Here is a 15,880-nt window from a genome sequence, read left to right as displayed (position 1 = left end):
CGCTTGACTCTGCCTTTCAAATAATCTATAATGAACTTGGCTTCCATAAAGTCTCAGGGATGGGTTTCAAGGCAGTTTACTGACAATGCATGCCCACACATGGCTACTCACACCCTTTAAATCATTAAGAAAATAGGTCTTAAGGTGCTGGAACACTCTCCCTACAACCCAGATCTCGCCCCTTCCAACTATAATACCTTTGGAGCGTTAAAAAATGGTTTATAACTGCTTAAGTATGGTATATGGATGAAAGTGTAATAAAACGATGCATCAATGGTTGCAGGACCAACCAAAAACATTCTCCTCGGCGAGAGGAAAGCTTGTTGACTGAAAGCTTGATATGAAAGCTTGTTGACTGATAGAACAACTGCGTTGAAAAGCAAAGTAGTTATATAGAAAAATGTTGTACTTTTTGTAATTGTTGTTGTTGTTAAATATATTGATTAAACGAAAGTGTATATAATTTTTGACTTTTCCTCGTAATTTGTGGTAGGGGAGACCGGGGCTAGTTGGCTACAGGGGTAAGTTGACACACTGCGTTCAACTTTGGAAGTTTCCACCAGAAATTTCCAAAATTCACATGGAATCTTCCCACTTAACTAATACATCTTTCAGTGTAGTATTACGGCTATATGCGCATGCGCACAGAAGTTATAGCGATTTTTGTGTTTTTTTACTAATTTCGTAATTTTTGTAACTTGATTACTTTTTCAATTTTAAAAAGCAATAGCATTAACTACAAGTAAACTCAAATAGATGAAAGTGTTGTATAGTTCACTCTAACCAGCCACATTTTGTGTTTCTCAATATTTCGCGTTTTTGGCCATTTTGTGAGCAAAATGTTTTTGGGGTTGGTTGGCACAATGATCGTGGGGCTAGTTGGCAACATGTGCCAACTTACAACTTTTCGCATAAGCCGTAAATTCACTTAAGGTATACAACACTACAGACCTACAGACATGAGAAATTATAAAAAAAAGTAGACAGGCATGTAAATTCTAAAAATGTTACAAAAAATGTTGTTGATGCTATTTTTATAGAGGGAAAGTCTATTCGATCGACTCAAGAGCAATAAAAGTTAATGTCAAAAAATATTGTTGGATAAAAATCATCAAGACTTTTCATATAAAAGATGCGTTTGAAATATATGCTTAATGCTGCTAAACTTGCCTCCTTTTATAAGGTGTGCCAACTTAACCTGAGAGTAAGTTGGCACACCATATAAAAGGAAAAAAAAATGTACCAACTTACCCCGGCCCGGAGTAAGTTGGTACATATTTTTTTCTTTTTTGGAGGCCCTTTTTTTTTAATGTTTGACACTTGAACATGCTTGCCAAATTCATATTCTTTTGAAGTGCAGTTTGATATCCTAAAAAAATTTCACACAGAAATGCACAGAGCTCAAAAACTAAAACTGTAGCCAAATAGCCCCGGTCTCCCCTAATTTCGTTTTTACTTAGGAAGGGTGAGGGAGGACCAATTTCAAAAAGTGCTCCCTATCCCTCCCGTGTTGTTTGACGTTTTTGATTTATGCATGCTCTCATTCATGATATAAAAGCATATCAATGTGAATAACAAAGAATTTTTAGCTATCTAATTTTCCAAATAGAACTTTTCTCCATAGGCCACCGTAATAAAAGTAATGCAATAAAAGTGACGGAATAAAGTTTTGTTTTCTAAGAAAACATTTTTCAAAAAAATCAATTAAAACCTTTGAATAATTTTTGTTTTAACATTATTTAGAAGTTTCGTCAATACTTATTTACATCGGCGTTTGGTTTTTTGATTTTTAACAAGTAATAACAAATAAAATAAAAATTTCTGTTTAAGTTATTTAAAATAAATCTAATTTAAAAGAATTTGTATATTTAGACATACAAAAAGTTAGAGTATTTCAGAAAAAATTGTGATAACTTGCAAACCTTATGTTATGTAAAAACATGTCACACTAAAAAACCTGGATGTTATAAACGCATAAAGATATCTATTTTAATAAACTTTAGAAAACTTGATTTTATCTTAAAGGATTAACAAAATAAATTTGTACTTTATTTGATTATCGTATGAAGTATGTTAGAGGTCCGAAAAGCAAGAGAAGACCCCCGGTACACCATACCAACCAATAGAAAAGTGTTCTAAACGATCACTTTTCTTGTGATCGTTTAGAACAAATACTTCAAATTGAGGGCGTTATTAATGCCAAATACTAGGCACCGCCGATTCGATTCGTAAAATCCGCAAAAAGCCAATCCGACTTATTTTGCGGATTAAAACAGTCAGTTCGTAAAAATTTTTCGGATTAATAATCCGAAAACTAATTTACGGACCACAAGCGAATTTTTTTTTTGCGGATTCACTTTGCTGTTCGGATTATTAATCCGAAAAATTTTTACGAACCACTAGCGGATTTTTTTTTTTTTCGGATTCTCTTTGCTGTTCGGATTATTAATCCGAAAAATTTTTACGAATCAATTTAACTTTAGTTCGCTTAGCGAATTATACGAATTACAATCCGATCGCGTCACCATTAAATGGTGTGGTCCAATAAATTACATTTTTATTATGTGCGCGTCCTATAAATAGTGGATTTCTTTTTTATTTTCAATCAGTCCTATTTGGAAATCTTAACCTACAACAATTCGTTCAACAGATCAAGTCTACTATTCTTCACTTACATTTATTACGGTAAGCCATTATTATATTATTTTGATTTAAAAGTTAAGAATATTTCAAACTGAATTTTTGCGGTTTTTTTTTTTTTGTGGATCGAATTCCTTTGCAAATTATTTCGCTTTGCGGATTGCTTCAATTAGTGGATTGGTCCGATAAAATTTATATTGTTATATTTCTTCTACTTAAATATTAACAGAAATAAAAATAGAAATAGAGATAAAAACTAGTTTGAAAAATTGTTACGTTCATTTCAACAATTAAGGCAAATAACCTTTAAATAATTAGTTCTTTTATTGAAAGCTTTATGCATGCCTCAAAAATATCATTTTTTGTTAAGACAAATGTAAAGAAAAAACTAAAATAATCGAAATTATTTCCAAATGCCACCAAGAAAGCCATTTCTGCTGAAATTGAGGGGTATTTGAATTCAAAACCAGTTCTAGCAAATACAACTGTCCTGGAATTCTGGAAACAAAACCAGTATATTTACCCAATAATGTCAAGGCTGGCCAGAAAAAACCTCTGTATACCTGCTGCATCATCAACATCTGAAAGAGTTTTCTCAACAGCAGGGAATATATACAGCTCTAGAAGAACCAATCTTTCAATCTCAAAGGTTGAGATGTTGGTATATATGAAAAAAAACACTAAGCAACTCAGTAAAATTCAAGACATTGTGTGGCCAGGAAATGAATTTGGAAAATGATTAACTTTCAGTGTGATTTTGACTTTTTTTTATTTCTTAACAAGGAAATCATTTCGTTTCATTGTATATTTGAATATTATAAATGAATAAAAATGAATCTTATTTCAAAAGCATTTTTATTCTGAATCCGTATAAATCCGTAAAAATAATATCGGTTCGGATTCCAATTCGAAAAAAGTTTTTCGAATTGCAATCCGATCCGAAAGTATCGAATCGGATTGCAATCCGAAAAAATAATCCGAAAAAATTTTAACGAATTGTTTTCCGATACATTATTTTCGGATCAAATCAATCCGTAAGTAATTTGAACCGTTTAGCATAGATAATTCGGTGCACAATCCGCAAACCGATAAACAGTAACGAATCGGCGGTCTCTACCAAATACTACCGTGACGAAATAATAATGAAACGAATAATAATGAATAAAGTGCAAATAAATTTGTACATTATTTTTTTTCACTTTATTCATTATTTTCGTTTAAAATCGAAAAACCAAACGCTGATTCTTACTTAAATCTCTAACTCACCCAAATTTCCTACTAGGTGACTATTGTTAAACTAGGTGACTATTGTTAAACTAGGTGACTATTGTTAAACTAGGTGACTATTGTTAAACTAGCTGTTGTTTCAAGACTTAAATAAAATCATCAAAAAGTGAAAAACTTTTATAAGAACCAGAACCCCCTCCCCAACTTCCCCTAAGAACGCCCCTGGGCTCTAGAGACCCACTAGAGTTAATTGGCCTGGGCCTTGTTTACATCTCGATAAGCCTGCAAAGGTAGATACGATATCCTTATATACATTTAGAAAAGTGAAAAACTTTCTGACTAGCAATATCTTTAGCATTCTTGATGCATAACTATTTGTATGAGCCGAGTTGCACTATAAGCCTTATTTGATTTTTAAACAAGTAATTTAAATATTTGTCAATGACCGAAGCAATATAAAATATCAATAACTATCGTACAACAGTCACATGACTTCAGCAACCGTCTAAAATTTGGCAAACTGATATTGTGTTGTAAGTGAATATTTAAATTCATTTCATTTAGAGTATTTTTTATAATGAAATACAGTTATACTGTAGATATATCTTATTTTTTCTTTTTTATTATTACCAGCCCTACCTGTTAATATGAAAATCAGAATTTTTATCTTCCTTTAAACATTAACAGCATATATAATATCTTCTACATCAAACTAATACTTCATTAACCCTTTCGTGCCGAAGGCGCACCACAGGTCAGAAATTTAAGGTTTAAGTTTACTATCCGAGTACCCCAAAAATGTTAACAAATATAGTAAGTGGGGCATCTGGACACTTCATTTTCATATTTAGAAAAATCTGGGAGGTATCACATTTTTAGAAAATTGACATAGAAAATCTGCTAAAAAGTCATTATTTTTGTACTTAAAAAAACTAAATATATTGACGGAACAGTAAAATTACCATAAAATAACTTTATATTCCAAGATTTTATGCTCTTAAATTTTGTATTTACACATCAACTTCATTAGACAGCACTTAGATATATCTAAGTTGGTGAAAAAGGTTTAGATATGCTTGAATTATATTAGGAACATAGTTTGCTTAGTAAAGTAGAACATATTGATAGTATATAAATAATTATTGTTAATATTAGGAACATAGTATTAGAACATATTAAATATTAGGAACATAGTATGCTTAGTAAAGTAGAACATATTGATAGTATATAAATAATTTATTAGTATTGTAATATAGTAAAATATTAGTATTGTATGTCTAATAACCTAATATATATAAATAATAATAATATAATAAATAATAAATAAAATATTTCAAAAACTGTTTGTACTAATATATTTATAACGTCTTTTTGAATAAATATACAAATTTTTTTAACTAAAGATTTCAATAATTTTTATGTTTTCATGTACAATTAATGTTCAATAACTTATAAATTATTTGAACTGAACACTTCAGCAATTCTTTTGCTTCTTTCCTTATGTTTGTTGCTGTACTGTGAGACTCCAAACCTGTTTATTACACTTTTCATCTTGGAATGGCAAGATTCAGATGTCTGCTCATTAAACTGCCCAAGGGAAAGGCCACTCAAATCAACATATGTTTCCAGATGTGCTGTTACAGCATGTACTTTCCAAGTAACCGTGAGCTGTTTACCTAAAAACTAAAAAAGCTTACTATAAATATGTTTATCAATAACTTGGTTTTAAATACAAAGGGTAAAGAAAACAGCAATTACCTCTCTGCAATAGTCTTGCGCATCCTTATAGCTTTGTGTAAAACTTTCAATTAAAATTGAATAGTTTGGGTCAAGTTTATAGCCAAAGACACCATGAACAACCTTATTAAATTTTCTCATTGTTTCTAAGAGAGGATACAGTTCAACAGGCATTATCAACTCAAGTTTGTCGCAACTTTTAAGTATCTCTCTACATGTGTTTCCTTCAAATATTCCTCCATGGTAACCTTTTCGAAGGCATCCAATGCTCTTGACCCAATCTATAAATCCAGGCCAAAGTTGCATTGTAAATGCAACTTTGGCCTGGATTTATAGATTGTTAACACATGGTTAACAAATTTATAGATTGTAACACATGGTTAACAAATCCCATCAGAAGGTGAAGTTCTGGTAATGGAATCTCTCTTATTATACTTGGAGATTTGTCTTCTATCTTAAGCAGACAAGGATTAATGACATTCTAAATATATGGAAATAAATTTTTTTTATCCTATTTAAAATGATAAAATGGTAATGGATGATAAATTTCGAAAATATTTACAATATATTTATTTATATTCATTTATACCTTATATTCTATACCATATTCATTTATACCTTATATTCTTTCATTCTTTTCACCGGAGATCCTGCAGATGAATACAGTTCATAGTAATTATTCAAAGATTGAAATGTTCTTAACTCTCCAGCAAATAATTCTGAAGAACCTTCACATCATGCACAAGCATACTTTCCTCCATGAGCCTAAAATTTTATATTATAATTCAATTTATAAATATATTGTAGGGTAAAAAAACCTTTTCCTAATATAGTTTTTACCATGATATGTCTTATTATCTTAAAATTATTTAAAACAAACACACCGAAATTCCTAGCAATATGTTGATTAACTTTATGTCAGAAGCCAATGAGTACTTGCATTCATGCAACTTTAATCTTTCCACAATCATTGTCATGTTAGAATGATTCTCACTTACCCTTTCACAATAAGCTAAAACAAGTGACGCATTTGCTCCTGAGTATGATCCTAAGGAGTTGCTATCTTCTGTCCTGTCCTTGGTTGGATCAAACAGATTTACTATAACTTTCAGTGATCCTCCACCTATTATATATATATATACTTACACACATACATATTTGTATATAAATATGTACAAATAATATTTTTTAAAACAAGTTTCCAAAAAGACGATAATTAAAATATCATAAGTAATATAAATTAAATAAATTAAATATAAATACCTGAATCTATTCCAACCTTTACAAATGTTTTTTGTGGAACCTGCCCTCGATATTTCATTACAAAATCCAGAAATGCTGTAATATCTTCAATATATACCAAGTGTCTCTTCACTGTAGCATAGTCATTATCATTTTCTTTTTCTTGAAAGCCTAATAATTCAATGACATAAAAGTTGGAAAGTAGTTTACTTTTTTCATCCAGGGCTTTCTCCATGTTTGACTCAAACTTTACACCGCTTCTCCTCAAAGTTTTTAACATTTCATTTGACTTTAATTGACTAAGTCCTAAGGTATTTACCAAAACTTCTACTTCATTATAAGGAATCTTTCTCTGGTCACTTTTTTATGAGTACCGAGTGTAATATGAATACTTTTACCTCCTTAATATAATATAAACTGTTATTTTAAGAACGTACATAACAGCTATTTTTATTAACAATATTTTACCTGTTCTGAGAATGGCTTGAGCTCCTAGACTTTGCCCTTGATCAGAATAAATTTCTTTAAGAAGGGAAGAAGCTACTTGTTCTTTTACTTTTTTAGAAATTTTAGAAATACTCTCAGAAAGATTTGTGCTACTCTTTAAAGGGGAACATTTGTGGGGTTTACCTTTAGCAATTTCACATAAACATATTTGGCAAAGTTTCAGTGTTGCTCTAGTTCCCTTTTTCATACTTTTATTTAATAATCTATTTCTTCCTTGACTGCATATACTGCATAATACTGAGCAATCTCTAGAGGTTTGCAAGCTAGACAAATCAGAACTTTTCCATTTTAAAGAAACTGTGTCTGCAATAGTTTTACCAGCCTTACAGAGATACAAGTTTTTCTTGCAACCTGGGCATAATCCTGTAGGGTAGGCAAATACTTTAAGTGAAAACTCAGGCTTACAGAAAACTTGAACCAGACCTTCCAAATTTTTATTAACTGGAACGCATTTGTTGTTCTTTTCAAGGCAGCAACAGCAAATGATCTTTTGAAAAAGTACATGATTTCTTTTAAAATGGTATTCTCTCTTCTCCTTAGAGAGCAGAGGAGCCATAGATTCTATATATTAGGTATCTATAATAAAATAAAAATAAAAATGCGTAGTCAAAAAGAAATATATTTAATAAAAAATGTTTTTTTGACCAACTTTGTGTATTCTAATAATGTTTATGTATAAATATTAAATTAAAGACCTTGAAAAGTTGGTATATGAACATTTTTTAAATAAACTTCAACTTTCTGTCAGTATATTTAGTTTTTTTAAGTACGAAAATAATGACTTTTTAGCAGATTTTCTATGTCAATTTTCTAAAAATGTGATACCTCCCAGATTTTTCTAAATATGAAAATGAAGTGTCCAGATGCCCCACTTACTATATTTGTTAACATTTTTGGGGTACTCGGATAGTAAACTTAAACCTTAAATTTCTGACCTGTGGCACATATGTGCGCCTCGGATATTTTATATTTATATTTTTGTTATTTATATATACATAAATAACTATATATATATAAAGTTTTTTACTTTCTTAATTATTTTTTTGGATTCTAAATTTTGCCTGCTTTCTAATGATATTTACTTTGTTTTACTTATTTTGTAAGGAAACCCATCTATTTAAGTGTTTACGTCGCATATTATTTGCAAAAAAGCTTTTTTATTGGAAATTATTGTAAAATAATATGAATTATTAATTTTGCTTTTTTATGTGATCAATCATTAATTGTAATGGTTTGTATGAAGAACTGTAAAGACAACACAGTTACGATTTAAGATTAAAGACAGATTCACTGATAGCAGCAGGTATCTAGACACTGAATCTTGTTATTCTATTGGCTAATGTCTATTAAATCATTTTTAAAAGGTGTCATAGAATATATTTTTATTTCTTTTATTAGGACCATAACAAACAAAATGGTGATAAAAAATGCATTAGTCTCTTTTTATAAAACATGTAACCGTAAAAAGACCTTCGAGTCTGCATGCAGCCAAGATACAACTCTTAAACGATGTTTATCTATATTTGACTTGACGTTAATGGGAATTGGATCAACTCTTGGATCTGGAATTTATATCCTAACTGGAGATGTTGCAAAGAATAAAACTGGCCCTGCTATTATTCTTTCTTTTTTTATAGCTGGATTTGCTTCTATTTTATCAGGGCTATGTTATGCTGAGTTTGCAGCAAGAATACCTAAAGCAGGTTCCGCATATGTGTATTGCTATGTTACAATGGGTGAGTTTTGGGCTTTTGTTATTGGCTGGAACATGCTGCTTGAGTATATCATCGGTGCTGCTGTTGTGGCAAGAGGTTTAGTTGCATATGTTGACTCTTTAGCTGGTGGTGTCATTAGAAATGAGACAATAAAAATAACTGGTGAAATAAATGTACCTGGTATAAGTCCATATATAGACTTTGTCTCATTTGCCATTATAATAATCTTTACAATATTTGTATCATGTGGAATGAAGAACTCTGCCAGATTAAATAATTTTTGTGTTTCTATGAATATACTCACAATTTCTGGAGTCATACTTGTGGGACTTTTCTATGCAAAAGGGCATAACTGGAGTAATTTTGCACCATATGGAGTTTCAGGCATTATTGCTGGAGCCTCTACATGCTTTTTCTCTTTCATTGGGTTTGATGTCATTGCAAATGTATCAGAAGAAGCTCATAACCCAGCAAAAGCAATTCCAATCAGTATGATTGGTACTATAAGTATGATATTTAATTTTCTTTATTGGTATTAATGAGTTGTTTATTTTAAATATATTATTAAATTTATGTATTATTGTATATATATATATATATATATATATATATATATATATATATATATATATATATATATATATATATATACTTTCATAGTTAATGTTGTGTGTTGCCAGTTTAAATCATCATTTAGTCAAAAAAAATAAAAATGAAATAAATTTTGTTAATATGTTTAATATTTTAGTCAATCATTATTGAATTGAGAGATCTAGGAGAGGAGTTCTTTTCTTCTTTCCATTCCTTTCCCTTCCCTTCTGATAAATACTTTTACTTTTACAAAATACAACTAGAGTTTATTTTTAATCTGTTGAAATTAATTGTGACTGAATTTTTAGCATTTTGCTTCCTTGCTTACTTTGGAGTTAGTGGAACAATAACTTTAATGGTTAACTATAAAGAACTTGATGAATCAGCAGCTGTTGCTGTGGCTTTTAGACAAAGTGGAATAAAATTTATGAGTTATATTATTGGGACTGGTGCAACATTTGGACTTTTAGGTAAGATCTTATAATAATAATATTATTATTATTATTATTATTATTATTATTATTATTATTATTATTATTATTATTATTATTATTATTATTGTTGTTGTTGTTGTTATTATTATTATTATTATCATCATTATTATTATTATTATCATCATTATTATTATTGTTATCAGGCCTTCCCAGGAGAGGCGTGCGGTCGCACGCCTTGAGTGAACACGGATATTTTTTTTTTTTTGGATAACTCGGCCACGCTTTTTTAGCATATATTTAAAATAACGCATTTTTAAAAAGGCGCTGAAAAAATCAACACTTAAAAGTATATTATAAATAATTATAATATAAATAAATAAATAATAAATATAAATAAATATATTTTTTTTTTATGTTTACTAGACATAAGAAAAAAAAATTGTAATAAGAAAAAAAAATTTATATATATATACATATATATATATATATATATATATATATATACATATATATATATATATATATATATATATATATATATATATATATATATATATATATATATATATATATATATATATATCATTTTTATGTTCATATTTTTATATTAATAATAAAAATAAATTATGAATAAAAATAATAAAATAATACGACAAATTAGTTAGGTTTTTTCAGCGCCTTTTTAAAAATGCATCATTAATATATGCTAAAAAACCGTGGCCAAATTCTCAAAAAATATATATGTATGCGTGGTCACTCAAAACGATCGACCGCACGCCTCTCCTGGGAAGGCCTGTATTATTATTATTATTATTATTATTTATATTACTATTATTATTATTTATATTATTATTATTATCATTATTATTATTATTATTATTATTATTATTATTATTATTATTATTATTATTATTATTATTATTATTATTATTATTATTATTATTATTATTATTATTATTATTATTATTATTATTATTATTATTATTATTATTATTATTATTATTATTATTATTATTATTATTATTATTATTATTGGAATAAACTGAAAAAGTACCTTAGTGTGACCTAACAAAGTCCTATGCTTTAATAAAGTCTTAGTTTAAGAAATGACAAATTTTGTATATGTAAAATAAACATTTGGGGGAAATAAATCAGTTATCTTAACTTGATATCTAGTTAGTTAAAGTAACTAATTTTTTTTTTCTCTAAATATTTATTTTATATATGCAAAACTTGTCATTTCTTAGATTAGGACTTTCTTAAAGCATAGGACTTTGTTAGGTCACACCACAGTATATAGCAAGTTTATTAAATGTGTTAACTAGTCATAGGTTTAAAAAAAGACTTAACCAATCATTGGTATAAAAATAAGTTAACCAATCATATGTAATTAGTATCAAGTTATAAAGCTGCATATGGTTTCTATTAAAGGTCTGCATATCGTTTCATTTCCATATCGTTATCATTCCAATATGATATCGGAAAAAAAAATCATTGAAATGACAAGAGTTCCAGTTATATCAAGATTTAAACTTACTATAATACCAGTTAAAATTTTTATAATGATATTATGTCATAATCATTACGATGACACAATATGGAAATGAAATGATACGCAGACCCTTAGTTAAAAAAAAAACAATAATTAAGAAGTTTATGGGATAACTAAAAAAATACATGGAATTGTGAATATTATGTTACCCAAAATCTTTCTGGAGTTTTTTTTATTCATTTAACATATTTCAATAATATTTTTTCAACATAGATTTATTTATATAGTAAACTCCATTCTCTAACTAAAATCTATTAAAAAGATGTTGTGACAAAATTTTAACTTTTCATAAATAATTTAAGTATAACTAATAGTAGCATTTACAGTGATATCATCAATATAACTGTTAACACACCATCAATGTGTTTTGTTATCAGCTCTTGTGAAAGTTTACTTGGAAAGCAAGATGACAACAAGTAGTCAATGTTTTTCATTTTCCCTGTTTTGCTGCCCATCAAGCTGGTAAAAAAAAAAAAGAATAATGAAGTACATTATTTAACAGTTTTGATTTTTTTCTGATTTTAAAACTTAGTGGTTCAGCCAGATTTTCCTACTTATAAAATTATAAATTTTTCAAGCAAAGAAAGCAGTATTTTTTTTTTGAAATTAGATTACATAGAAACTTACAGGTTTAAATGTTCCTAACACGCAGCACTCACAAAATAGAACACGCAGCACTCACTATATGAAACATTCAGTAATCACAAAAAAGAACCTGCAGTAATCACAAAATATAACACTCAGTACTCACAAAATAGAACAGAGATTACAGGTTAAAATGTTCTTAACAAAACTTACTCAAATATAGTTTGTGTCCTAAATTTCTTTTCCAAATTTCATAAGTGCACATTGGTTTTTGAAAGAAGACAATTGTATTAGATTGTTTCAATTGTATTAGAAATTCAAGTATTTATAAAATATATAAATTTTTAATTTATGTGAAGGATATATAGTATATATCAAGTTTTAATTAAATTTGCAATCTTTTTTTCAGGTACAACCTTGGTATCATTAATGCCTGTACCCCGTATGCTTTATTCTATGTCACAAGATGGGTTACTGTTTAATTTTTTTTCAAAAGTTCATCCAAAAACACAGGTTCCAGTTATATCCACTGTAATCTCTGGTATATTTGTAGGTGCGTCTAAAGGCAAATTATAATATACTCAACTGCTATTTGTACGAAGCTGTTACAATATTTGCACAAGATTCACAGCTTTAACTGGAAACAAATAGTTTCCAACAAAATGGTTTTCAATCATTTGATTTCAATTATTTCAAAATGTTTTTTTAGCAATATTAGCAGCCATCTTTGATTTGAATGAACTAGTTGAAATGTTATCTATTGGTACTTTGTTAGCCTATAGTATTGTTGTCTTGTGTGTTGTTCTGTTGCGCTATGAAGTTTCAGACAACGTTGAAGAAGATGAAAAGGAGCTTATTGAGGAAGGTAATCTTACATTTTTTGGAGTGTAATACTTTCAAATCAATTATGAAAATAATATTTTCTTTTTAACATTTTCATATAAAATATTTTTATATTAATCCTTTAACTATCTTTTTCTTTTCTTTCTTTCTTTTTTTTTTTTCTCCAAAAAAAAGGTTGAAATTTTTTTCAACCTTTTTTTTTGAGGAGAAAAAAAATGTTTACTTTTTTTTATTTAGTTAACTATATTTTTGTGTAATTTTTAGGTCGTTAAGAAAGTTCGTAGAACTCCCCTATAAAAAAAAAAAGAAGAGTTTTTTTAAATTTTGTTTTATTAAATGTTAAAAGTAATGTCCATCGCTATCTATACAAAGTTGCATCCTTTCAAGTCATTTGTCAAACATTTTTTTAGTCTTCTTTGGGTATACTTTGAAGTAGCTTCGTTATGGGAGTTTTTTTACTTTCGATGTCAGTATCATCATCAAGATTTTTTTTCATCAACTGGAATAGCCAATAATTGGATGGAGCTAAGTCTGGCGAGTATGGTGGGTGGCAAATTATTGTAATTCCAGCTTGGTTTAGACAATTTATGATGGTTTGATTCACATGGGGTTGAGCATTATCATGGAGAAATTTGAAATTTTGAGTGCTTGTTTTAAGTCTTTGTTTATTTATTTTGCATATAAGAGGTTTCAAACAATTTTTTAGATAGTATTTGTTAGTAATGGTGTCTCCCTTTTTAACATAAGGGCGATTCTGTGTAAAAACATCCAGGGCATGTAACCCTAAGTCTCAGATTTTGCTGATTTTTAAACCACTTAAAGATTTTAGTAAATTATGAACATCCTGAGAATTTTATCATCTATTTTCAATGGGCTCCTAAGATACAGCTATTTTAAGTTTGCTTCCAACCAACAAAAATCTGCCATTTTTAAAAATGGTTTTGGTCCTAGTTTCTGTTATATGAGTGTTGGAAAGCTGAAAATTTGTACCTTTACATATTTTGGGCCAACGAATCCAATGAAACAACTTAAAATATTTAAAAATGAAAAAAATGAACACAACACATAAAATGTAAATGTTTACCACAATTTTACTGGGGCGAGTCCAATTACAAAAATGCAGATGTAGCTTTTTTTTTTTTTTTTTTTTTTTTTTTTTTTTTTTTTTTTTTTTTAGAATTTGTCCTGAATAGTTAAGTTATAGTTATTACAAAGAATTGGAGAGTGGTCTTTTCTAAAACGAAAATAAAAACATGGTCAAATCTACTTTTATTTAGTGCTTAAAAACAGATATTTTGATAAATTAAATGAGAAAAAAAAGGGTGTAATTTGACAGTTTTGTAACTGAAACTGTTTTGGCAACATCAAACTGTTCTTTTAGTTGTTGTTGACTAGCTGTTTCTGTTTTCTTTGTAATTTTATAGAATCTGATCCTAAAAAATCATAGTTTCAAAGGGGGAGATTATACAAATGCAGATGTATATCGCAAATTTAGTAGTTTTTTCCAGAGGCTGTATTAAATACAGCGGAGAAAATAGAATTAGCCTCACCTTTATTTTTTGCTCTAATTTAACAAAAATCGCAGTGAAACAATTATGAAATCTACTTTATTTCTTATTACTTCTACTACAACTAAAAAGTTTATAAATTGGTATGTTTAATTAATTACAAATGGAAAAAAAATTTAAAGTATTCAATTTGTGGAGAAAATTGAATTAGCCTCATTTATGTTATATACAAAAAATAAAGAAAATATTTTGTTTTTACGCTCATTTAGTATTTAGTATTGCTTCCTGAATTTTTAACAACTTTAAATATGCGGTTTGACATACTAGTCACAAGATTTTGGATAGTTTCTATAGATATTTCATTCCAAGCTTCTCTGATATGAGTTTTCAGCTCCAAGGTGCATTCAAATTGCTTACCATTTTCATAAACCTTTCTAGAAAGTATTCCCCATAGATTTTCAATTGGGTTAAGATCTGGACTACGTGCGGGCCATTCCATTACGTGAATATTTTTTTCTCTAAACCAAGCTTTTGTAAGCTTTGAATTATGGATAGTAGCATTATCTTGTTGGAAAGTGAAAGTTTCACCCATCAATTCCTCACCATGTTCAAGTAAACTTATTTCTAATAAGTCAATGTAGTCCTGTGAATTCATTTTTGTTGAAATCCATGCCAGTGGAAGATTTCTAGCAAAGGAAAAAGCCCCCCAAACCATTACATTTCCACCCCCAAAGTTACGACTCATCCGAGTTTCTTTCTCTTTTCGAAGATCGTGCCAGTAATATTGATAGCCATCAGGACCATCTAGATTGAACTTTTTTTCATCACTAAAGAGAACTTGATGCCACTCTTCTTGCCAAGACATGTGTTCTTTCGCAAATTGTAATCTAACTTTTTTATGACGAGCAGTAAGTTTTGGTTTTGGTTTATGCTTTTTCCAAACTGTGTTTGGATCTTCATGTAAGATTTGTCTCACACGTTGAACAGATACAGGTAATTGTAAATCAGCACAAATTTGAGATGCAGTCATGTGCTGAGCAGCACCACCACGTACAATAACTCGTTTAGTACAATTATCAATTTTACGTTTCCCACCACTTCCCTTATAAGCTCCATAATTAACGCCAATCTTGAAGTAATTGTTAACCACTTTTGGAAATCTTTTAATTTTCTTTGCAATTTCCCGATTAGATAAGCCTGTATCTTTGTATGCTTTGATTACTGCTAATTCTTCATTCGTTAAACGCTTACCACGCCCCATTTCAAATTAAGGTATCAAAAACCAAATGTTAAAAACTT

The 15,880-nt window shown here is 28.8% G+C and overlaps 1 protein-coding gene and 1 pseudogene across 4 annotated transcripts in view; one reads left to right on the top strand and one right to left on the bottom strand.

Moving 5' to 3' along the window:
- The window catches only part of LOC145186069 (cationic amino acid transporter 4-like), a 33,643-nt gene that overhangs the window by 9,207 nt on the left and 8,556 nt on the right, over positions 1-15,880 (top strand). The window contains exons 1-6 of one of the 3 annotated variants that reach the window (XM_090098400.1): positions 4,124-4,400; positions 8,597-8,656; positions 8,752-9,575; positions 9,968-10,129; positions 12,640-12,783; positions 12,940-13,095. In XM_090098400.1, coding sequence (XP_089954526.1) covers positions 8,768-9,575; positions 9,968-10,129; positions 12,640-12,783; positions 12,940-13,095 — 1,270 coding nt within the window. In that variant the 5' untranslated portion in view covers positions 4,124-4,400; positions 8,597-8,656; positions 8,752-8,767. Of the gene's footprint in view, positions 1-4,123; positions 4,403-8,475; positions 8,657-8,751; positions 9,576-9,967; positions 10,130-12,639; positions 12,784-12,939; positions 13,096-15,880 lie in introns of those variants that run through there. The other 2 variants (XM_090098401.1, XM_090098402.1) reach the window with 2 other exon arrangements.
- On the bottom strand, positions 5,223-8,050 carry LOC149884234 (uncharacterized; annotated as a pseudogene). Its single transcript, XR_016455832.1, has 7 exons — positions 7,315-8,050; positions 6,868-7,247; positions 6,489-6,727; positions 6,223-6,369; positions 5,981-6,085; positions 5,626-5,928; positions 5,223-5,550 (listed from the first exon to the last, which is right to left on the bottom strand). The product of XR_016455832.1 is annotated as an uncharacterized LOC149884234 (transcript).

This window comes from Hydra viridissima, unplaced genomic scaffold, assembly GCF_058129835.1.
Source record: "Hydra viridissima isolate aposymbiotic clone 2 unplaced genomic scaffold, HvirCarnegie_v1 scaffold_9, whole genome shotgun sequence".
NCBI lineage: Eukaryota > Metazoa > Cnidaria > Hydrozoa > Anthoathecata > Hydridae > Hydra > Hydra viridissima.
Note: the sequence above shows the minus strand (reverse complement) of the source record. Positions and strands in the feature narration are given on the sequence as shown.